Genomic DNA, 24,078 nt, shown 5'->3' with positions numbered 1-24,078 from the left:
TATTCGTGGATTGGTAGATTTATGTGGGTTTTCTTCTGGAGGCAGTTTTCAAGTTCTTCTGGAGAACCAGCCCTGTATCCCTGGAATAAACTCCACTTGGTCATGGTTTATAATTCCTTTTCTATATTGCTGAGTCATATTTGCTAATATGTTGTTGTTTTTACATCGATATTCATTAGGGATATTCGTCTGTAGTTTTTGTTGTTGTATATTTCTTTGTCTGGTTTTGGATTCAGGGCCATGAAAGCTTCAAAGAAATAGTTGGGAAGTGTTCCAGCCCCCTCCATCTTCTGGAAGAGACTACACAGAACTGGTGGTAATTCTTCCTAAACCCTTGGCAGAATTCTCCAGCGAAATCACCTGGACCTGGAGATTTCTTTTCTGGCTATTTTGAAAGTCAGAATCCAATTTCTTCCATCATGGTGGAGTGCTCCAGATGATCTCTTGGGTATTGTGCGAGATGCGGTAGTTTGTAGTTTTGAGCAATTCCCCCAGTTCATCTAGGTCGTCATATTTATGAGTACAGAGAATGTTCCAAAGTTTCTCCTTGTTATTCTGTTAGTATTACAAGTCTGTAGTGCCTGGAGTCTCTGATTCATTTCTGATTCTCTTAATGGCTGTGGTCTTCTTCTTCTTCTTCTTCTTCTTTTTTATTTAGTTTATCCCTCATTTCAAAAAATCCAGCTCTGTTTCTTTGGTTTTCTCTATTATTTTTCTCTTTTCCCGGGCATTGATTTCTGCTCTGACCTTTATTATTTCCTTCCTCGCCTTAGCTTTGGATAGTGTTTCCTCTCCCGCCTTGTTTCTTGAGGTGGGGGCTTAGCCTGTGGGTCTGAGACCGTCCAGCTTTTCTAGCCTGGGCGCCCAAGGCCTTAAATCCCCCTCCCGCCCCGCCCGCCCTGCCTTAGCTCCCTCCTCTATGTTTTGAAATGTTGAAATCTCATCCGATCTTTAAAAAGCAGCCAAGCCCCTTTGCTGCCCGTGGTGTCCAAAACCGCCAAGGCGCGATTTAGTCGCAGACTTCAACTGAGGCGGAAAGAATAAGTGACAGTGGCTGGAACTCCTCGGGGTTTCCTTTGCCAGGAGGGCGGGGAGGAGGCGCTGAGGAGCGGGTACAGGCTTTGGGGAGTGGGGGAGAGGGCGGGGGCGGAGGACCCTGCGGTGCCGGGTTGGACCGGGAAGGACAAGCATTTGGTCAGAGCCAAGAGTACCGAGGGCTGACGCTGCGGGAACGGGCCTGCGAGGCCAGCAGCTCGCAGAGGAGCCATACACATTCCGGGAGCCCCGAAGCCACCGGCTCCTGCAGCTCCGACAGCGGGAGAGTGGGCCCCTGAGCACCGTGCGCAAGGGGCGTGCTCGGGAGCTGGAAGCCCCGCAGGAGGAGCTGGAAGCCCGGCAGCAGGAGCCGGCCCCGGGTCCTAGGGGAAGCCCTACACCAGGGCTCCCCCTGAGCCCATCGTTGTCCTTGCTGCGGCGATCACGGGTGCTTCGCCGGGCCTTTCGCCACCAACACGTTGCTGCGGGGGGCAGAACCTAGAAGGGCGGTCGCCTGTGTTCTGTCGTCGGCAGCCGAACTCGGGCACAGGCAGCGCCTCGGTTTCCGCGGGGGAGACCTCGAAGGGCTGGTTGGCGTAAGTGTCCTGGCCCAGACTCCCGGGAGGGGACGTGCTCCTTTACCCGACAGGTACTTCTCGGGAAACAGTCGCTGAACAGGAAGCGGGAGGCAGAAGAGGCAGGGGAGGGGTGGAAGCGGGAGGAAGGGAAGGAGGCCCCGGGAGGCCGGCGAAGGCCGCGGGACCGGCGGCGTGCGCGTCCAGCAGCGGCGGGGAGGGAGCCACCGCTCCCTGCAGCCTCGCCCAGCACTAGCACCCAGGCCCGCCTGCTGTCCGTGAGTCCGGCGGAGACCCGGGCGCGGGACGGGCGCGCGGCGGGAGCCGCGGTTGGGGATCTCGCCCTCCCCCGCGGCCCCGGGACCTCCCGCAGCTGACCGTCGTTGGGGGCGCGAGCGCCCAGGCGCGCTGCCCGCGGGGCACGAGGGCTTCTCCCCACTTCGGACTCGGTGCGGACGGGCGGGTCCGCGCGACGGGGACGCGCGAAGGCCGAGCGCAGGGACTCGAGCGGCAGAGACGTCCTGCGCCGGCGTCTGGCTCCGCGCTCCTGAGCGGGCGCCTACGCAATGAGCCCCCCGCGCGGTGAGCGTCCGGAGCCGGCGAGTCCCGAGCAGCCCCGACCCCCGCAGGGCGAGGACTGGGGGCTCGCGCTCGCCGAGGACCGAGGAGGCCGATTCCAGGCAAGAAGCCGCGGTGGCCACGGGGGTGCGCTCGGCGCTGGCGCCGGGCGGTGCGAAAGCTGGACCGGGCGGAACCGGGGCGGGCTCCGTGTGCTTGGCCTCCGCCCAGAGATGCGCCCAGGCCTGGGCGGGTGGGAGGCGTCTGCGGCAGGGTGGTGGCGGATGCGCTGCGGCAGTGAGGAGTGGCCCGGCTCCCGGGGCTCCAGCCTTCCCAGGGGGCGCCTTGGGGCTCACAAGTGCCTCCGCGGACAGCAGCCAGCAGGAGGGCGCGCACCTGGGCAGGCCACCGTCCCTCCCTGGTGGTCTAGTGGCTAGGATTCGGCGCTTTCACCGCCGCGGCCCGGGTTCGATTCCCGGTCAGGGAACCTCTTTTGCCCGGGCCTCGTCGCACCTGAAGGCCCTGGCCGCCGGCTGGGCTGCGGGGGGCCACTCCACAGCGCTCCCCTGCGCCCCTTTCCCTGTCCTCACCTCAGCCCCAACCTAAGGCGGCGCTTCCCATCGCTCTTTTCCGAAAGAAAACCGAAACCAAGGTCACTCGGACTCCGACGCCGACACCGCCGGGACCCCAAACGCGCGGCCCTCACCGGCCGCCTTCCCACCTCTGCTTCCTCTCCCTCTTCCCGCCCTTACCCGCTGCCCACCCGTGGACAGGCTCTCCCGGACACCCCAGCACCCTTGGTGGACGGCCTTCAGGACCCCTCCTGCGAGGCCCCGTCCCTTCAGGAGCCCCACACCCAGTGGTTCAGGTGGCCAAGCGCCGGGGAGGGCGGTGGCGCTCTCCCGGCCACAAGACTGAGCCCGAGCCTCGCGCTGCCCACAGCGAAAGCCAGGCCGGCGGCATTTCCAGGCCAGAAGACCCGCGTGGCCTCCCCCCACCCTCCCCGGCTGCTCCAGCGGCCGCGTCCCGCAGACGCCCGGGGCCCACTCCCCGCGCCTGGACCGCGGGCGCCGCCGGGAGCGCCGGGCGACTCCGGGTCGCCCCCTGCCTGCTCTGCCCGCCCCCCGCCGGCCGTCGGCGGGCTCGCGCTCCCCGCGCTCAGCTCGGCTGCGGTCGGCGGCGGGGGGGCAGAGAGCGTGGCCGGCGGGTGCGGGAGAGGTGGGGGCGGTGACGCCCATGACTCCCGGGGGTCCGGTGCCGAGGTCGCGGCGGAGCTGCAGCGAGGACGCTGGCCTTCATTTGCGCGCTCCGGGCACAGGCCCCCTGCACGGCGGCCAGGGCGCAGGACGTGGATCCCGGCCTCTCCATCAGCACGAGGGCGAGCGCCGCCGCCGGCCCGTGCCTGTGGCGCGCCGTGATCGTATAGTGGTCAGTACTCTGCGTTGTGGCCGCAGCAACCTCGGTTCGAATCCGAGTCACGGCAGCGCGGCCACCTCTCGGTGCCCCGCCTTTTGTTTACTTCCTCCTGAAGACAACTCGGTGGCCGCGCGCCCTCTGCCAGCCGCGGGCCACCGCGCTCCACGTCGCCACCAGGGAGATACACGCCGGGGTGCGTCCCCAGGGACCCCGACCTGCCCACTTCCGTGTCCCGCGCTAAGCCTCGGAATTGCCCCTCGGCGGGAAGGACCTTTTAGTGACCTCCAGCTTCAAATCGTTATGGCGGTCAACAGGCTGGTCGTAACCTTTAACCCTTTAGCTCCTGTTTTACCAATGATCCACAGCCTCAGCCCCTTTTTAAATATTTTATAATATTCGAACACAGGGTCTCGCTGAGGTGCTCAGGGGCTCCGTAGTTTGCGGAGTCTGGCCTTGAACTCGTGATACTCCAGTCTCAGCCTCCCATATGCGTGGGACAGCAGCCCGGCCTCCCCGCGCCCCGCCGCGGGGACTCTTGAGATGACTCTCATGCTCCCGGCCTCACGGGGGCGCCTCCACTCCCCTTCCCAGGCCTGATAAAGGTTTCCTGCGAGGGGAGCTGCCTGTGGGGTATGCAGAGACAAGAACGCGGCTGGCCGGGTGCAGCTCCTGGGTATGCGTCAAAGGTGACGACTGGCAAAGCTGTTGACAGGGCTGAGGGACGCGCGGGCCTGGTCCTCAGGGCTCGCGGAAGGACTTCCCTGACCGGGAATCGAGCGCGACGCTGCGGGGAGAGAGCTGAATCCTCGCCAGGAGCGCCCTGGGAGGCTGACTGCGCGACCTTTTCCTTCTTGGTAAAGGTACTTTTTCTGAATGCTCGGATCTCATATTAAAAGGTCTTTCCTGCGACTAATAAAAAGGCCCCACCGACCGGAGAACTCTGCCGCAGAGAGCGGCTCGGCGCACGCGTTCTCATAGGCGTCGGACCGCCCCTGCCGCTGGGCGGATCCCGAGGCTTAGCGCGGGACACGGAAGTGGGCAGGTCGGGGTCCCTGGGGACGCACCCCGGCGTGTATCTCCCTGGTGGCGACGTGGAGCGCGGTGGCCCGCGGCTGGCAGAGGGCGCGCGGCCACCGAGTTGTCTTCAGGAGGAAGTAAACAAAAGGCGGGGCACCGAGAGGTGGCACCGCTGCCGTGACTCGGATTCGAACCGAGGTTGCTGCGGCCACAACGCAGAGTACTGACCACTATACGATCACGGCGCGCCACAGGCACGGGCCGGCGGCGGCGCTCGCCCTCGTGCTGATGGAGAGGCCGGGATCCACGTCCTGCGCCCTGGCCGCCGTGCAGGGGGCCTGTGCCCGGAGCGCGCAAATGAAGGCCAGCGTCCTCGCTGCAGCTCCGCCGCGACCTCGGCACCGGACCCCCGGGAGTCATGGGCGTCACCGCCCCCACCTCTCCCGCACCCGCCGGCCACGCTCTCTGCCCCCCCGCCGCCGACCGCAGCCGAGCTGAGCGCGGGGAGCGCGAGCCCGCCGACGGCCGGCGGGGGGCGGGCAGAGCAGGCAGGGGGCGACCCGGAGTCGCCCGGCGCTCCCGGCGGCGCCCGCGGTCCAGGCGCGGGGAGTGGGCCCCGGGCGTCTGCGGGACGCGGCCGCTGGAGCAGCCGGGGAGGGTGGGGGGAGGCCACGCGGGTCTTCTGGCCTGGAAATGCCGCCGGCCTGGCTTTCGCTGTGGGCAGCGCGAGGCTCGGGCTCAGTCTTGTGGCCGGGAGAGCGCCACCGCCCTCCCCGGCGCTTGGCCACCTGAACCACTGGGTGTGGGGCTCCTGAAGGGACGGGGCCTCGCAGGAGGGGTCCTGAAGGCCGTCCACCAAGGGTGCTGGGGTGTCCGGGAGAGCCTGTCCACGGGTGGGCAGCGGGTAAGGGCGGGAAGAGGGAGAGGAAGCAGAGGTGGGAAGGCGGCCGGTGAGGGCCGCGCGTTTGGGGTCCCGGCGGTGTCGGCGTCGGAGTCCGAGTGACCTTGGTTTCGGTTTTCTTTCGGAAAAGAGCGATGGGAAGCGCCGCCTTAGGTTGGGGCTGAGGTGAGGACAGGGAAAGGGGCGCAGGGGAGCGCTGTGGAGTGGCCCCCCGCAGCCCAGCCGGCGGCCAGGGCCTTCAGGTGCGACGAGGCCCGGGCAAAAGAGGTTCCCTGACCGGGAATCGAACCCGGGCCGCGGCGGTGAAAGCGCCGAATCCTAGCCACTAGACCACCAGGGAGGGACGGTGGCCTGCCCAGGTGCGCGCCCTCCTGCTGGCTGCTGTCCGCGGAGGCACTTGTGAGCCCCAAGGCGCCCCCTGGGAAGGCTGGAGCCCCGGGAGCCGGGCCACTCCTCACTGCCGCAGCGCATCCGCCACCACCCTGCCGCAGACGCCTCCCACCCGCCCAGGCCTGGGCGCATCTCTGGGCGGAGGCCAAGCACACGGAGCCCGCCCCGGTTCCGCCCGGTCCAGCTTTCGCACCGCCCGGCGCCAGCGCCGAGCGCACCCCCGTGGCCACCGCGGCTTCTTGCCTGGAATCGGCCTCCTCGGTCCTCGGCGAGCGCGAGCCCCCAGTCCTCGCCCTGCGGGGGTCGGGGCTGCTCGGGACTCGCCGGCTCCGGACGCTCACCGCGCGGGGGGCTCATTGCGTAGGCGCCCGCTCAGGAGCGCGGAGCCAGACGCCGGCGCAGGACGTCTCTGCCGCTCGAGTCCCTGCGCTCGGCCTTCGCGCGTCCCCGTCGCGCGGACCCGCCCGTCCGCACCGAGTCCGAAGTGGGGAGAAGCCCTCGTGCCCCGCGGGCAGCGCGCCTGGGCGCTCGCGCCCCCAACGACGGTCAGCTGCGGGAGGTCCCGGGGCCGCGGGGGAGGGCGAGATCCCCAACCGCGGCTCCCGCCGCGCGCCCGTCCCGCGCCCGGGTCTCCGCCGGACTCACGGACAGCAGGCGGGCCTGGGTGCTAGTGCTGGGCGAGGCTGCAGGGAGCGGTGGCTCCCTCCCCGCCGCTGCTGGACGCGCACGCCGCCGGTCCCGCGGCCTTCGCCGGCCTCCCGGGGCCTCCTTCCCTTCCTCCCGCTTCCACCCCTCCCCTGCCTCTTCTGCCTCCCGCTTCCTGTTCAGCGACTGTTTCCCGAGAAGTACCTGTCGGGTAAAGGAGCACGTCCCCTCCCGGGAGTCTGGGCCAGGACACTTACGCCAACCAGCCCTTCGAGGTCTCCCCCGCGGAAACCGAGGCGCTGCCTGTGCCCGAGTTCGGCTGCCGACGACAGAACACAGGCGACCGCCCTTCTAGGTTCTGCCCCCCGCAGCAACGTGTTGGTGGCGAAAGGCCCGGCGAAGCACCCGTGATCGCCGCAGCAAGGACAACGATGGGCTCAGGGGGAGCCCTGGTGTAGGGCTTCCCCTAGGACCCGGGGCCGGCTCCTGCTGCCGGGCTTCCAGCTCCTCCTGCGGGGCTTCCAGCTCCCGAGCACGCCCCTTGCGCACGGTGCTCAGGGGCCCACTCTCCCGCTGTCGGAGCTGCAGGAGCCGGTGGCTTCGGGGCTCCCGGAATGTGTATGGCTCCTCTGCGAGCTGCTGGCCTCGCAGGCCCGTTCCCGCAGCGTCAGCCCTCGGTACTCTTGGCTCTGACCAAATGCTTGTCCTTCCCGGTCCAACCCGGCACCGCAGGGTCCTCCGCCCCCGCCCTCTCCCCCACTCCCCAAAGCCTGTACCCGCTCCTCAGCGCCTCCTCCCCGCCCTCCTGGCAAAGGAAACCCCGAGGAGTTCCAGCCACTGTCACTTATTCTTTCCGCCTCAGTTGAAGTCTGCGACTAAATCGCGCCTTGGCGGTTTTGGACACCACGGGCAGCAAAGGGGCTTGGCTGCTTTTAAAGATCGGATGAGATTTCAACATTTCAAAACATAGAGGAGGGAGCTAAGGCAGGGCGGGCGGGGCGGGAGGGGGGATTTAAGGCCTTGGGCGCCCAGGCTAGAAAAGCTGGACGGTCTCAGACCCACAGGCTAAGCCCCCACCTCAAGAAACAAGGCGGGAGAGGAAACACTATCCAAAGCTAAGGCGAGGAAGGAAATAATAAAGGTCAGAGCAGAAATCAATGCCCGGGAAAAGAGAAAAATAATAGAGAAAACCAAAGAAACAGAGCTGGATTTTTTGAAATGAGGGATAAACTAAATAAAAAAGAAGAAGAAGAAGAAGAAGAAGAAGACCACAGCCATTAAGAGAATCAGAAATGAATCAGAGACTCCAGGCACTACAGACTTGTAATACTAACAGAATAACAAGGAGAAACTTTGGAACATTCTCTGTACTCATAAATATGACGACCTAGATGAACTGGGGGAATTGCTCAAAACTACAAACTACCGCATCTCGCACAATACCCAAGAGATCATCTGGAGCACTCCACCATGATGGAAGAAATTGGATTCTGACTTTCAAAATAGCCAGAAAAGAAATCTCCAGGTCCAGGTGATTTCGCTGGAGAATTCTGCCAAGGGTTTAGGAAGAATTACCACCAGTTCTGTGTAGTCTCTTCCAGAAGATGGAGGGGGCTGGAACACTTCCCAACTATTTCTTTGAAGCTTTCATGGCCCTGAATCCAAAACCAGACAAAGAAATATACAACAACAAAAACTACAGACGAATATCCCTAATGAATATCGATGTAAAAACAACAACATATTAGCAAATATGACTCAGCAATATAGAAAAGGAATTATAAACCATGACCAAGTGGAGTTTATTCCAGGGATACAGGGCTGGTTCTCCAGAAGAACTTGAAAACTGCCTCCAGAAGAAAACCCACATAAATCTACCAATCCACGAATAGAAAGCCAGTGGCACTCAATCCCAGCATCACCAAAAAGAAAAGAAAAAAAGACAATGCTGTTGTCAGAGTTCGACACCCCTTTCCTGGTGAAAACCGCTTTGACAAGTGGGAAGAGAAAGGAACTTTTTCAAGAATATAAAGAACAACTGGCAAAAGAAAGAAAGAAACCCCAATAGTCTGAACTCACACTTAAAGGAGAAAGACTGAATGTCTTTCCTTTAGTGACATAAAATGGGCCCCCATGAGAGAAAGGACCCCTTAGGACTAAGGGGAAAACACCTCTTGATGGACAGCCACGCCAGCTCTCACTCTTATGGGGCTAACAGCCGTACTAGAGAATCTGGAGTTAAAAAGTACATCAGGACTGGGGCTGGGGCTCAGTGGCAGAGCACTTGCCTGGCACATGTGAGGCACTGGGTTCCATCCTCAGCACCACATAAAAAGAAATACATGAAATAAAGGTCCATCAACAAGTAAAATATAATAATAATAAATAAAAGTGCATCGGTCGTCAAGACTGTGAGTGTGAGATGACACACCAGGAGACAGGAGGCTGGGAAAGTCAGTTCAGCCTCCTGAGACTAGGCGGTAAGCAGACAGGCCAGCGGAATCCAGACTAAGCAGAGTCTACACTGTCCTGAAGCTAATAATAGCAGAGACTTTCCCAGGTGATAAGTGCATCTCCAGGTGGTGAGGGGGAAACACGTGCCTAGGAGAGTCACCGGAGTCACTTCTACCCTGTTAACCTAGTAAGTTTTCCAGTCCTAGGTGGAGGCTCACGATGGTCATGAGAGATGTGAGGCACAAAGAAGCCCGATGGAGAAGAGGACAGTCGCCATCCAGATCCCACCTCAAGAGATGACGTTGCCGCCTGGCCCAGAGAGGCCACGGAGGCCTCTCCCCTTTAGTCTTTGGCTGAGTCCATCTGGGGCCTCTGTCCTCTATGTGCGGTCTCCCTTCTGCTTGGACAGTATTGCCCCCTTCCTTGCTGGAGTCCACCTGAGGTGTCGGTCGCCCCAGTGCTGTCTCGCTTCCGGCTGGAAGGAACAGAATTCCCTAATAAAGCCTCGCCTGTGTTTGAATCCTTTCTGGGTCCATCGTTGACCTCTACAGCTCTGGGTCCGGGGAGCCAGCGTGGGCCACCTGAAGACTGAGGTCAGAGCACTTAAGTGCATTCCCGCCACTGGGCTTTCAGATGAGCACTTACGGAGAGCAGTCGGGAAAGACGGGGAGAGAAACGGCCTGCAAGGAGAAGACGGACAGGTGAACTCTTCCCCGTTGTCCTTGCCAGTGACAATAGACAGACAGACAGACAGAAGCCCCTGGGCACTGTACAGAAAACAAACCTAGAAGGCTCTGACCTTTGGTGAGGAGAAAAACAAAACAGATCACCAAAGGATCTCAGGACCCAGAAAGTTCAGACGGAATGTCCACAGGGTTTTCTTTCTTTCTTTCTTTCTTTTTTAAGAAACAGAGAGAGACGGAATTTTAATATTTATATTTTAGTTTTTGGCGGACACAACATCTTTGTTTGTATGTGGTGCTGAGGATCGAACCCGGGCTGCACGCAGGCCAGGCGAGCCACATCCCCAGCCCCTCCGCAGGGCTTTCTTCTCACTGGTATAGCTCAGAGGTACAGCTGCCCCAGGAACGCCAAAGGGTGCAGATCAAAAGTCCCCCAATGATCCTGTCTCTGTAGCCAAAAGATCAGGAAGAGAGAGGGCAGCCGAGGAAGGCAGAAAACACCGACAGAAGGTGTTCGTCGCCTCTCTGCCACATTTTGTCACAAAATACCTGGGTATATCAACTTACAAAAGGGGCAAGATTTATTATGGTTCACGGTTTTGTAAGTTTCACTCCTTGATTGGCTGACCCCATTGCTTCTGGGCTGTGGGGAGACCGTGCATCCTGGCCACATCACCCACAGAGCAAAGCTCCTCACCTCTGGGCAGGGAAGTGTAGAACAGGGGCTTTGACCGGGATCTCATGATCCCCGCTGGAGGGCATGCCCCAGTGACCACAAGACTTCCCGTTAGACCACGCCTCTTCAGGATTCCCCTCCACTCCAACAAGGTGGGGACTAAGTCCAGCTTCTCAAAAATTAAAGACAAAGGAAAAACGGAACAATAACAGTTTTTCCCAGAAGGTAAAAATAATTCCAATGACAGCAGACTTCTTATCAGAATCCAGTCAGGAGTGAGTGGCACAGTGCTTCCCATGCTAAAGACAGTAAGGATCAACTCACACTCCTATGTAGCCACAGGCACCTTTCAGCAACTAAAGGAAAATTAAAAGATTCTCAGATTGAGGAAAACTAATGGAATCTGTCACCCACAGTTCTACCACAAAAGAATGGCCACTAGGAGCTCTCTAAACAAAAAGGAAAACAAGAACAAACAAACAAAAAGAGAAGAAAATTTGAGGCATCAGGAAGGAAGGGGAAAAACACAGTAAACAAAATAAGATTCCCTTCTCCTCTTGAGTGCTCTGAATTATGTTTGATGATTTAAGAAAAATTCATACACTGTTTGGCATGGTTCCAAACTGGTGTAGAGGAAATATTTAAAAGAATGACATTACAAATGGGGAGGGCAAAGAGATATAAAAGGCAGCTAAGTTCTCTATAGCTCACTCGAACTGGCAAAATAATGTCACGAGTGTACCGTGTTAAAATATAGACGTAGATATAAAAATATATCCATCTCGAGAAACCAAGAGAGCTCCACAAACAGATCGTATTAACACCACTACATATACTCCAATATGCAATTCCAAAATATATTCCAGTCCCCACAAGAAGGTAGCAAATAGAAAACGGTCCCAGAACACAAATGAAACTTTACAAACAGAAAATGAAATATAAAATGGCAGACTTGAGCCCCCTCCTTTCAATAAGTACTATTATTCTTTGCATTTTTATTTATGTATTTTTATGTGGTGCTGAGAATAGAACCCAGTGCTTCACATACGCTAGGAGGCAAGCGCTCTACCCCTGAGCCACAATCCCAGCCCCTAATAAGTATTCATTTTTAAATGCAAGTTTTCTGATTACATCCATTCAAAGACAGACTGTAGAGGAATGGAGTAAGAGGTATGACCCACCCGAGTGCATGCTGGTTACAAAGAAGCCAAAGTCAAATATAATGATACAGGCAGGTGGGAAAGAACGGATGGACAGAGCTATACCATGCAGTATTAAGCAAAGGCAAGCAGAGCTGCCTGTATTACTATTAGATAAAGTGAAGTTCAGAACAAAGACACTAACCAGAGACCCACAGGGACATTAGGCAATGGTAGAAGGGTCGGTCCAACATGTGCAAGAAAAACCGGTGGAACTGAACAGACAATTTCACAATTAGAGCTGGAGACTTCAATAATACAGAGAACAACTAGTCAGAATCAGCTGGGATCTTGAATAAACCAACAACACAATCAATAAGCAGGAAATAATTGTCAAGCTTAGAAACCTCTGCAAGAGCAGAATGCATACAGTCATCGGCCCAGATTCACAGGTTGAACGGCTAACTTCATCAGCCACTAGGCATATGATAATTAAAGTCCCAGTGAGATATCAGTGCACACCTATCAGGATGTCCTCAATAAAAGCCTGACGACATCAAGTGCTGATGAGGATTCAAGGAAGCCTGGATCACTCATATATTGCTGGGGTGAATAGGAAGCATCAAAGCCACTCTTTGGTCAGCTCCGTGTTGCTGTGATCAAAATACCTGACTGAACCTGACGAAAACTTTATTTGGGGCTAGAGTTCCAGAAGTCTCAGTCCATAGTGGCCAACTCCTTTGCTCTGTACAATGAGCAAAGGCCAGGCAGAGATAAGTACTGGGGCTCCCACAAATACCTGTATCGTAAATTTCATAGCAACTGAATTCTTAATATCTGGCGGCAGCGGGAGGGAATGTGGACGACCTTTGGGTAAACAAATTATGGGTTATCTATCCGTAGCATGGAACAGTACGCAGGCATTTGAATACAAAAAGAACAACCCATTCATACACTCAGCCATTGGAATGACTCTCCAGAGAAACTCACAGTGAGAAACTGTAATCCCAAAGGCTAAACACTGGGTTCCATTCATACATCATGTTGAAAAGAATAAATCACAGGAATGGAAGTCGATTAGAGGTGGCCAGGGGTTAAAGAGGAAAGGAGGGGCCGTCCTGAAGAGACAGACTATCATTCCAAAAGGGCCTCGAGGGGGCTGGGGTGGCAACTCAGTCGTAAAATGCTTGCCTAGCTTGTGTGAGGCACTGGGTTTGATGCTCAGCACCACATATAAATAAACAAAATAATGTTCTATCAGCAACTAAAAAAAAATAAAGTTTAATTTAAAAATAGGGGCCCTCGTGGTGGACTTTTATGGTGATGAAAATATTCTTGCTTATATCAATATCAGTGTCCCGGTACTATACTACATGCAATATTTTTAAAAACACCACTGTTTTGTAAATACCACCAAATGTTACAATTTGAGGAAACTGGGTAAAAGCTACAAGGGATCTCTCTGTATCAGTTCTTAAGATAGTATGTGAATTACTTTAAAAAAAAAAAACACATGTACTAAATGAAATCTAAGTATATTTCTCCTTGTTTGTCCTGGACGTTGTTTAGAAAACATTAAGGCAAACAAAACTTCCCAGCACCCTTGATACCCTTGAAGATAGCACCAATAACACTAGGCTTTGCACCTTTTTTAAAATGAAGAGTATAAAATGTTCACTGATCCCTACTGTTCTTCTTTGAGGACTGTCCACAGTTTCTTCTTTTCTCCTCTGCGTTTTTCAAAGGCATGGAGAACAAAACTACTCTAAAAGATTGTACTGGTCTGAATTCTTTAGAGAAACAAAACCCATATTGTTCAAACATTATTTGTATAGAGAGGCTTATAAAAAGGCATTGGCTCACGTGATCATGGACACTGAGAAATCCTAGACCTCATCTGATCCAGGAGAGCCCGTGCTGTAGTTCCAGTCCAAGCTCAAGTCCCAAGGCAGAAACTGATTTCTCAGCTCAAAGACAGTCTAGAAGAGAGAAAGAGGAGCTGGGCTTGTGGCTCAGTGGTGGAGCACTTGCCTGGCAACTGTGAGGCACTGGGTTTGAATCTCAGCACCACCTGTTAGTCTGTAAACAAGTCTGGATGGCACCTGGCAAAATGCCATTGGGAGTGCTTTGTGCCAGTGAGCCATTAAGTGTGGAGATTCCTTATCGGTTGACTGCTGTATCGAGTTTATGTTAATTAAGATAAGCTGTGTGAAATGTATAAATACCCCTCCGGTCCTACAATAAACGGCGTCCACTCCTGCTGTATCAAGGTACACAAGTTGTTCGTCACCCCCCGGTTATTTTGCTGCAGCTGGACTGCAGCAACCACCTATAAATAAATCAATTAAATAAAGGTCCATTGACAGCTAAAGATGTGTATTTTAAAAAGAGAGAGAGAGATCTTCCTTAACCTTGTTTTTATTTTTTCTTCTTCTTTTGTTGTTGTAATCCAGGGCTTCCAGTTGACTGAATGAGGCTCATAGACATCGAGGAAGGCAATCTGCTTTATTCAGTTTATGGATTCAAATGTTAATCTCATCCAGAAACACCTTTGGAGACATACTCAGAAGTGTTTTACCAAATGTCACAGCACCTTCTGGTCTATCCAAGCTGACATGTAAAATTAACTACTCCTATACCCTCATCACTCCGAGTAATACATTTAGCATAACGTCTTACCCAATTATAAAATACAGCTACTACATTTCAGCATAACGTTGGCTTCTCCTTTGCAGTGGTAATATGTTGGGCTTTCAGTGAACACGGGGTCATTTTGACCTCATGTGGTCTCACCCCAGCCCCTACCATCATTACCACCAGTGAATTGTTGGCGTGGCTTTGTTTTTTCAAAATATCAGTACACTCCCGACTTTGCTAATCTCAGTTTGAACTTCGGGCCAGTTGCACAAGTGACTTTCCATCTTGACCAAGCCTTAAAATGCTTTTTGTCCAGATCCCTGGACGTGGATAAGACATACCTATTATGGTGTCCACTCTTCATCTAATGGTGTCCTTTATACTTCCATACAGGTCTCACCAGATCTGCCTGGCCTCTTAATGTCATTCACGATGGCCTTGTGGCCATGACCATCTGAGGGAGTCTGGTCAGCATCATGGCCATGGAACAGAGGGTTGGGAGGTGGGAATTGCTGAAATCTCAGCACACGTGACTCAGTACAAACCTTTGTGCCCAGGGCAACCAAACAATCCCAGCATAACTTCCAGCAGCATTCGGCCACCTTCCTAAGATGACTCCAGAGCGTCCTCCCTTGAGAATACCTGTCTGAGAAAGCTTCAGCATGACGGGAGAGGTGATGGGTGGTTCCACCAACACCTGATTGTAAGTAAGCACAGCGTCTTTCCCAGAGCTCCTACTGAACACGAACTCCTTCCTCTCTTCTGGTGTGCATCTTCTGCAGTCTCGGCGTGTTTCTCTCAAGGATCTCTATGCCCGTCTTTTAAAATGTCTTCACCAGGAGGGAGCGAACCTCTTTCTCCCGGTCTCTGTGGGAGGACAGAACCCTAAGTTCCCAATAATTGCCAGGTGGCCCAGACGCTGCTGGCCGGATAAGTCAGACGGTTACAGGGACCAGCCCTTTGTCATTTTTCTTATATGCTCCCGGCTCTCTCTCTAAGTCACTGTCCCTTTAGAATGCCCTGTCACCCCTGCACTAATCTGAGGGGAGCTCAGCTCTGTCCTATGCTGTCAGTAATCACTCAATGAAATATGTCTTCCCAGCTTCAGCTAATGCCCAGCTTTGTTGCCCTTTGGCAAGGAAGTGCGAACAATAGCTTCAGTGACACAGTTTCTGCCGAGAGGCACAGGTAGGACAGGAGAAGGAGTCATCACTTGGCCCTTGTCATCCCATGGGCATCTCTTCCTGCCTGGCATTTCTGAGCCACTTGGCTCAGACACTTGGCTGGGCCACGGTTCTGTGTCCCATCTGGATAGGCTGGTAGTGACACTTGGTGTGACCACGACCACTGTAATAGATGACATTAAGGTTGTGGACAAGGTGTAGAAGTGAAATATAGAAAAACTGATTTTGACAGTGGTTGTCCCCCTTCCCCTTCTACCTGGGTACACTATTGCTGCGTGGTGATATTTGGACTGTGATGTAGCACAACTCATTTTCTCATATATGGAAGTTTCTCAGAAAATTAAAGACACCACTGCCCTAAACACAACCCAGAAATTTTGTTTGGATTTATTTCCCTTGAAATGTGAACACATATATCCCCAAAGGATGCTACCAAAATGCTCACACCAATCCAAGAGAGCCGCCCCTTCCCTAGGTGTTAGATATTCCATTTTCTTCCAGCACTAAGACCCCCATTAGCTACAGCAATTTATGAGGGCTAAGAGTTTGTATGGAACAGGAGGACCATTGCATATTGGATCATCCTCACCATAGGAACTGTACCCAAGTTTGACAGGTATGGACAACGTTGCAGGTGTGTGTGTGTGTGTGTGTGTGTGTGTGTGTGTGTGTTTATATATATTCCGAATATTGGAAAGGAAAGTTGAAAAATCTCTCAACCTCAAATATCAGGACAGTAGGCAATCAAAACAGACTAATGGCATAGATTAGAGGTCACGTACCACCAAACAGAGAATGGGTCCCTGTCGACGACAGCCCCACAGAGATCATCGCCAAAGTTCACTTCATGACACCAAAGCCAGAAACCCACAGTGACGCCACTGATGCAACAAAATACTGATGGCAGAAGGAGAGGAAGAGAAGAGCCACGTTTCATATGTAAGCACTGACGAGAACTGCGCAAAGCCACCTGAGAGTCTCAGGGCTCAGGTCTGCCCAAGGTGCCTGCTGGGGGCAGGGTGCCACTGGCTCCAATCCTGGGAATCAGACAGGCTGCTTTTTAAGGACGTGGCCACTGCTGTTTCCCGCAAGGAATAATATAGAGTAGTCTTCGGAATGCTAATTCCCCATTGGCACTGGAGGGAGGACTGGCATTTGTTGGTTTTCCTTCATACTAGAAAAGTCCAACCAAGATTTGATAAGAAAACAGGACCGTGAGAAAGGGAAAAACCTGACAGGAAGCACCCAGATTTCCTCCTTGCTGTAGTTTGGATCTGGGATGTCCCCCAGGCTCATGTGTTGAAAGCCTGGTCCCCAGGGCACCAAAGTCCAGTGGTGGGGCTCCTGGGAAATGACTGGATCACAGGGCTCCAATCTCCTCGATGGATTAATTCATTGTTGAGTTTGGAACTGAAGGATTATTGGGAACCCATTGAAACTATAGGAAGTGAGGCCTAGTTGAAGGAGGTAGATTACTGGGAACATGCCCTGGGTGGGTATGTTTCCTTCCTGGCCCCTTCCTCTCTTTCTCTGTCTCTCTCCAGCCCCTCACCCGCTCCGTGCTGGCCATCATGAGGTGAATAGCTCTGCTCTGCCACACGCTCCCCACCATGATGTTCTGCCTCACCACAAGACCACAATCACGGGGCCAAGCAACTAAGGGCTGGAATCTGTGAAACCGTGAAGCACAATAAATCTTCTGTCCTCTAAGCAGATTTTCTCAAGTGTTTTGTCACCACACGGAAGAGCTGACACCCTCCCTTTGCACAGGTGGCTTGGTAGAACCCCGTAACAGAGGCCAGTCTTCTCTTGATCTGAGTGATTAGGTCACTACCAAGAAACGATCATGGTTACTGGAGGACTCTAAAATATCTTGGAAGTTAAGCTGTGCAAAACATGCAACAGCATATCTGTGTGTGATGTCCACTGGGGCCTGCTGATGTGGCCCTCCCCCCAGGCCTTAGCACTGCCCCTCCTGGAAAATCATGGATAGGTAGAAGAAGAGAAAGTCTGCCACCCTGGCAAGTTCACAAAGAAAGGGCGATTGATAGAGTTGGAAGTAACGTGGAATATGATTTGTCATCATTCGTGGGGGAGATAAATTTGTAAAATATACAAAAGTTAGAAGTATCAGGTAAACACTGTGATGTAGCAATTGCACGGCCAGTTCTCTGTACCACGGAAATGACGTAGTGGTACAAGAATGATGGGCAGCATTGTTTTTCAACATAAAATCTCGAACCAACCCAATTTCAAAACCATTTGGAAAAGGTCAATGAAAACTGCAAAAACAAGAAAGAAAGGTTTTTTTGTTGTTGTTGTTGTTTTTTTTTTTTTCCTTTTTTAAAGGAAGTGGACAATCATATTGGGGATGGCACTGGTGACCCCCTCCTGGGGCTAGGGTACTAGTGTACCTGTCCACTCTGCTGCTGATGAAAAACAAGAAGAGAACCATCCCAGAGTTGACCTCAGTGGTGGCAGCCTGTCCAGGAAGGCAGAACAAGGGTGAGATGGCCCTACACTGCAGGGTGGTGTGGTCCCTAGCGCCATGCGGTTGCTAAAGAGCTGATTGGTAAAGAGCTGAACGGAGGCTAAAACGACGTCCGGGCAAGAGCTGTTTGCCAAAGAAGGAGGCTAAGCGTCCCTGGGTGGGCTCGAACCACCAACCTTTCGGTTAACAGCCGAACGCGCTAACCGATTGCGCCACAGAGACGCGGAGGGTCCTCTGTTGGGAGTCCATAGGGCCCAGTGCACACTAAGCCGTTTTCCCCAGGCAACGCGCCGCGGCTCCTGCAGAATCCGGGGCAAATTCCCAGAGCTCAGAAAAGCCGCCCGATCAGCGCGGCCAGTTGGAAACCTGACCATCGGCGGATTCCGAGGCCAGAGGGCAGCAGAATGGCCTCCACCCCGAGCTGCCAGGCGCTGATTTCAAAAGCTGACGCCCGGGAGACGCCCGCTGGGCTCCGGGGTCGCGGCTTCTTCCTCGTCCTGCCCTGAGTGGGCCTGTCCCCCCCTAGCGCGCCGCCCTGGGACGGGCCGCAGGGTCAGTGCTTTAAAGGACCCTGAGAACGGAAACGCGAGCGTTTGATCCCAGGCCAAGGTCTTTGCAGGAAGCCTCGACTCGGCCAAGTTTCTAGGCCTCCGCGGAGGCGAAAGCCGGGAAGGCCCGGTGCACCCGAGCGCCCTCGAGGTCCCGGGGCTCACGGAGGCTGGGGTGGGCGCGGGGTGGGCGCGGGCGAGAGCAGCGACCCGGCGGCCGAAGGCCTCGGCCAGGAGCACGAAGGGGCGGAGGGGCCCGACCGGCGGGAGACTTCAGCGAGAGGGCAGCCTGCGTCAGGGCCGGGTCCCCAGGGACCAGAACTGAGTTTCACTGTGGCCGAAGGAGAGCAAAGGAGGGGGAAACGGACGGTGGCGAGCAAGACAGGCGACGACCTGCTGCTGTGAACAGGGAGCCGCGGAGTAGCACCCCTGAGCGACGTCCACCATAGGGACGTCCACCACCCGGACCGAGAAGGCGCCGCCCGTCCTCGCCCGCGCGGCGCCGTGACCGTCCAGTGGTCAGTACTCTGCGCTGTGGCCACAGCAACCTCGCTTCGAATCCGAGTCACGGCCGGCCCTGCACTCACGTGGCCCGCCTTGTCTTTCAATCCTCACCGCCGCATCCAGTGCCAAACTTGCAGGTGGCTCCGGAGCTCTCTGGTCTGGAGGAAGAAAGGAAGCCCCGTCCTTGGCCAGGGCTCGGTCACCAGAGAACCCGAGCATTGAGGTGCTGCCTCTGATGCAGTGGTTGTGGTCGACCTCCTTTTTCTGGTTCACATATTGCAGTCATCCGTGGGGTCGTTTTAGACCAAATAAGAAACGAGATGAGATTTGCACTCCAAGGAGGCTTTGGAAACAAGGTCGAATAACCATAGTAAGTGAATGACGTTCCCCAACCAAGTGTGTGTGTGTGTGTGTGTGTGTGTGTGTGTGTGTGTGTGTGTCGGAGGTGGGGGGGACAATAAAAACTGAAGTGCAGCTCACAGATTAAATTGCACCCATCTTCAGTGCATGGCCCCGTGGATGGCGTCCAACAGGAACCCTCTTCTAGGGCAAGTGACAGAAAATTTCCATCAGATCAGGAAGTCCGTGGAGTCTGTTTTCCGCCCATCCCCACAACCTCACTGAAGGGAATCACCACTGTGTTTTCCATCTCCAGGGTTAGTTTTGCTTTATTCTTGAAATTCTCGATCAAATACCGTACTTTTTGGCCAGTGGTTTGCATTTGTTTTTTTTTTTTTTTTTTTTTGTTTTGTTTTGTTTTTTTTTTTTTTTGGTTTTTTTATGCAGCATAAAGTTTCTGCTATGCATCCATTTGTTGTCACGATCAGTGTTTTGCTGTTGTCCCAAAATGTGAATAAAGTAAAGTGGATGGAGACCGGTTATGTCTAGTTGCAGCCCTGGAGAAGAAGGTGGCTATGAACATTCCCATAGGGGTCCCCTGAGGCCTTGTGCATTCATTTCTTTTGAGTACAAACCTAGTGATGGAATTGCTGGGTCACGGGGCAGGTGTATTTTAAACTTCATGAGAAGCTAGCAAACCGTTTTCAGGATGTTTGCACTGTCTTACTCTCTCACCACAAGAAAAGATACTAATTATTTTTATGTTTTCATTTTTGATACTTTGTTTTCTTTTTAGACATACATGATGGTAGAGTGTCTTTTGCATATTACACATACCTGGAGTATAACTTCCCACCATTGAGGTCGTACATGACGTGGAGTTACACTGGTAGTGTATTCATATGTGAGCAAAGGAAACTTAGGTCCTATTCATTGTACTCTCCTCTTCCCATTCTCCTCCCTTCCCCTCATTCCCCTTTGTCTAATGCTATATATATATATATATTTTTTTTTTTTCACCTTCTTTTTACCCATTCCTTTGTTAAAGGGCGCATTAGGCTGGTTTCATAGATGAGCTGTTGTGAATTGCTGTCAAATTGATGTGCCTCTGTCCCTGTAGTATGCTGATTTTAAGTCCTTTGGATGTATACCAAGGAGTAGGATAACTGGGTCAAATGGTGTTTCCATTCCAAGTGTTCTGAGGACTCTCCATACTGCTTTCCAGAATGGTTGCACCAAATTGCAGTGCTGCCAGCAAAATATGAATGTACCTTCCCCCCCACATCCTCACCAACATTTGTTGTTTGCCGCAGTCTGGCTGCAGCAGAATAACTGGGGGGTGACGAATAACTTGTGTACGTTGATACAGCAGGAGTGGGAGCCGTTTATTGCAGGACAGGAGCAGTATTTATACATTCCACACAGCTTATCTAATTAGCATAAACTAGATACATCAGTCAACCAATAAGGAATCTCCACACTTAATGGCTCGCTTTTGTTACTTCTCAAACCACTCCCTCTGGCATTTTGCCAGGCACCATCCAGACTTGTTTACGAACTCTAACATTCCCCTGGCAAAATGCCAGGTGTTATTTTGACTTGTTTACAGACTCTAACAGTTGTTACTTGTATTCATGATAATTGCCATTCTGACTGGAGCAGGAGGGAATCTCAAGAGAGGTGAAAGACCTCTCTTGTATGTATTTTGGTAATATGGTCATTTTGACAATATTAATTCTGCATGTCCAAGAACATGGGAGAACTTTCCATCTTCTAAGGTGTTCTTCAATTATTTTCTTATTGTCCTGTAGCTTTCATTGTAGAGGTCTAATGTATATGTATATGCATATACTTGGGAATCTCTCTCTATTTTTTGAAGATAGTTTTCCTAGTGCCTCTTTCAATTGATTCATCATTTATGTATAAGACTGCAATTGATTTGTGGGTGTTGATTTTATATCCTGCTCCTTTGCTGAATTCATTTATGAGTCCTAGAAGTCTTCTGGTAGAGTTCTTTGGGTCTTCTATGCATAGAATCATGTCCTCAGCAAATAAGGATACTTGAGTTTTTCTTTTCCCATTGGGAGAGAAGATACAAATTCTTGTAAGCTCCTGTTTTTAACTATCTCTTAAAAGTGACCCATTCGGGTGGGTGTGTAAGGGTATATTATTGTTATTTTCCTGAATGAGCAATGATATTGAGTTCCTTTCTTATTTCTTTTGGTCATGTAGAAATGTTGTTGGAGAGATGCTGATCAGTGTCTTTCCACCTTCCTTTTCTTTTTCTTTTTTGTTATCAGGGATTGAACCCAGGGTGCTTTACCACTGAGCCTCATCCCCAGCCCTTTTTATGTTTTAAATTTTGAGATAGGGTCACACTAAGTTTCTTAGGGCACTACTGAGTTGCAGAGGCAGGGCTCAAACTTGCCATCCTCCTGCCTCAGCTTCTAGTGTTGCTGGATTTCAGGCCTGGGTCCCCACACCCACCTTGTTTCCCCTCTTTTTTTCATAACCTTTTACTATTAGACTCATTTAGATTTATGAAAGATAGAGTAGACAGTGCACAGAATTTCTATACACTTTACACCCGGCTTCCCCTAGCCTTTAACATCTTACATTAGAATGATACCTTTGTCCCAAGTAAAGCATAAATACATTTGCTACTAGGAGTAGGATACACTCAGGAGATAATAGAAGACAAAGAGGGCCTTGCTCAGAGAAGCCACTGTTATGTGTCCTGAACTAGGGAAGATTGCCTTTGTCCTTTGCACCCAAGATCCAAGAAATATCTTAACTGATCAGGGATATGGAATTTAGAATCGATATAGAAAAACATAAAGTCATTTGAAGCAGAACAGTCTAGTTATAAAAGGCGGAGAGAGATTTAAGGACATGCAAAGAAATTTTACATTTAAAAAAAAAAAACAGGAACCACACGATAAGGTGGTAGAAATGGGTCTAACTGGACCACGAGTCTCCAACACAACACCTGCCCATCAGAATAGACCTAGTTCACTCTTTTTGAATATAAAAGCAAATTCCAGCTATAGAAGTTAATCAGACAGAAAAAGATAAGACGGTGCTATTCTGTACCAGGGTGCTTGTAAGCACAAGTGGACAAAAGCAAATGGCTGGTAGAAAGAGGAACAACATCCTATGGCTCCAGCATCCACTGTTCCTCCCTGAACCAGCCTCTTGGGTGGCCAAAGAGGGTGTGGGGGAGGGCAGAATTCCTGGGAACTGTCCTTTATTGGCTCCTGTGTAAGTCTCTGTAGGACATGAGAATCTCAAAGCCAGACTCAATCCTTGGTCCTTTCCAGGGATGCAGAAAGGAGGAGAGAGGAGAGAGCTCCATTACCATTCAGATGCAGAATAACCCAGGGACATACCCAAGAGTGCAGCTGGGTTCTGAAGGTCTTTGGGAAAACACCTGACATTGGGTCTCAAGGTCGGGAGGATGGGCTTGGGAGGCAGTGTTACAGGGTTGGGGCCTGGTGGGAATCGAGGCCCTGTGAAGACCCCTTCAAACCACCCGTGAGTTTATGGAAGGGAAAGGAAAAGAGAAAGGGAATACTGTCAGGCGAGAGAGGGTGTGGGTCCCCTCAGAGAGGAGAGGGACAGAGTGCCTCTCCTGCATTCCAGGTTTATTGTGGATCCTGAGAGTCGCGCTCAGGTCCACCTCTTCACTTGTGACTGACAGTAGAATGACATCAGACTGGCACGTCCCCTCTGCCATGACAACTCTAGGTCACTTTGGCCCATGCTGACAGTTTCTAAATGGACCCGTGGCCATCAATTTTTACAGATTTTTAGATTAGAGGGAATTATCCTTTACTCCGAGAGTTCTGAGCCTCGCCTGTTGAAAGGGTCAGAAAAGCCTCCCCCTCCAGGGTAACTTGTGCTGCTCTTATGGACTTTACTTCCGGCCTGCATTTCTCCTGCAGGTATGGCAGGTAGTTCGCTGAGAAATTTGACATCTCCTGGCCATGAAAGTCAGGCAGGGCTGCAGGGAGATTGCTTCTGGAAAAAGAAAGCCTGCGTGAATCAGCTCAGTGGAGCCTGTGTGTGGCATTATTCCCGTACCCTCGTGTTCCCGCCACTCGTCAGCCCCTAGCAGCCGCCACCCATGGCAGGGCAGGGTCTATATAGATTAACAAGCGAGGAAATGACCTTTCCGTAGGTTCGCGGCAGATAAAGACCAGGGACCGAAAACGGGTGAATTTCTGGTGTTTTCCTGTAGCGGGTCTCCACCTGGTTGTCCAGAGCCCGCTGCAGACTTGGGCTTCTTGAAGCCAGATGGTTTTCTTCATAGTGACGTCTGTATATTACTGCTTTCCGCGTCACCAGTATGGAGCAAGACTTGTGTCCACAAGCATTGGTGGTTCAATGGTAGAATTCTCGCCTCCCACGCGGGAGACCCGGGTTCGATTCCCGGCCAATGCACGCCTTTTCTTAGCGCAGCTGGGAGCCCCGCTTTCGCCTTCCCTCCCCTGGTCTCCAGCGACCCGGGTCAGGAAAGACCACAAAGACCACGACCTCAGGGTCATTTCCCAATTGCCACACAGGAAGGGATCTCGGCAGGCACAGGGCGGCTACCCAGTGTCGGTTTGCCTGTCCTCCGCTCCCTCTGTGCTCTGAAAACCCGCTCCACACTTCTTCCTCGGATCTGGAGGCTCCTACGCACGGATTCACTTCCTGCACAGGTCACTGGGCCCCTTCTCCCTGCAGAAGGGGACCGGGAAGGGGACGCCCGACGGCAGCGCCACGCCACCCGGTGCGCACGCCGCGCGGGAGGCGCGGAGCCCAGATCCACTCGCGCCGCGGGTTCTTCGCGGGGCCGCCGCCGGCCGGACAGCCGCCCCTGTGCCTGGTGGCCCCGATCAAAG

General features: G+C 53.2%; 1 protein-coding gene and 6 non-coding genes across 7 annotated transcripts in view; 4 read left to right on the top strand and 3 right to left on the bottom strand.

The window, feature by feature from the left end:
- The first annotated feature begins 2,583 nt into the window (after window positions 1–2,583).
- Window positions 2,584–2,655, top strand: Trnae-uuc (transfer RNA glutamic acid (anticodon UUC)). The gene has a single exon. It is a non-coding gene; the product is annotated as a tRNA-Glu (tRNA).
- Window positions 2,656–3,579: 924 nt separating this feature from the next.
- On the top strand, window positions 3,580–3,651 carry Trnah-gug (transfer RNA histidin (anticodon GUG)). Its single transcript has one exon. It is a non-coding gene; the product is annotated as a tRNA-His (tRNA).
- A 1,123-nt stretch (window positions 3,652–4,774) lies between these two features.
- Trnah-gug (transfer RNA histidin (anticodon GUG)) lies at window positions 4,775–4,846 on the bottom strand. Its single transcript has one exon. It is a non-coding gene; the product is annotated as a tRNA-His (tRNA).
- A 173-nt stretch (window positions 4,847–5,019) lies between these two features.
- The window catches only part of LOC139707427 (collagen alpha-1(I) chain-like), a 39,496-nt gene continuing 20,437 nt past the window's right edge, over window positions 5,020–24,078 (top strand). Inside the window, exons 1-5 of the mRNA XM_071618666.1 lie at window positions 5,020–5,505; window positions 6,013–6,546; window positions 6,786–6,928; window positions 7,008–7,214; window positions 23,896–24,077. Of these exons, the coding sequence (XP_071474767.1) occupies window positions 5,020–5,505; window positions 6,013–6,546; window positions 6,786–6,928; window positions 7,008–7,214; window positions 23,896–24,077 (1,552 nt within the window). The remainder of the gene's footprint in view (window positions 5,506–6,012; window positions 6,547–6,785; window positions 6,929–7,007; window positions 7,215–23,895; window position 24,078) is intronic.
- Trnae-uuc (transfer RNA glutamic acid (anticodon UUC)) lies at window positions 5,771–5,842 on the bottom strand. Its single transcript has one exon. It is a non-coding gene; the product is annotated as a tRNA-Glu (tRNA).
- Window positions 17,950–18,023, bottom strand: Trnan-guu (transfer RNA asparagine (anticodon GUU)). Its single transcript has one exon. It is a non-coding gene; the product is annotated as a tRNA-Asn (tRNA).
- Window positions 23,565–23,635, top strand: Trnag-ccc (transfer RNA glycine (anticodon CCC)). The gene has a single exon. It is a non-coding gene; the product is annotated as a tRNA-Gly (tRNA).

Source organism: Marmota flaviventris, chromosome 10 (genome assembly GCF_047511675.1).
Source record: "Marmota flaviventris isolate mMarFla1 chromosome 10, mMarFla1.hap1, whole genome shotgun sequence".
Taxonomy (NCBI): domain Eukaryota; kingdom Metazoa; phylum Chordata; class Mammalia; order Rodentia; family Sciuridae; genus Marmota; species Marmota flaviventris.
The sequence above is the reverse complement of the archived record's forward strand: the minus strand, read 5'-3'. Positions and strand labels throughout refer to the sequence as shown.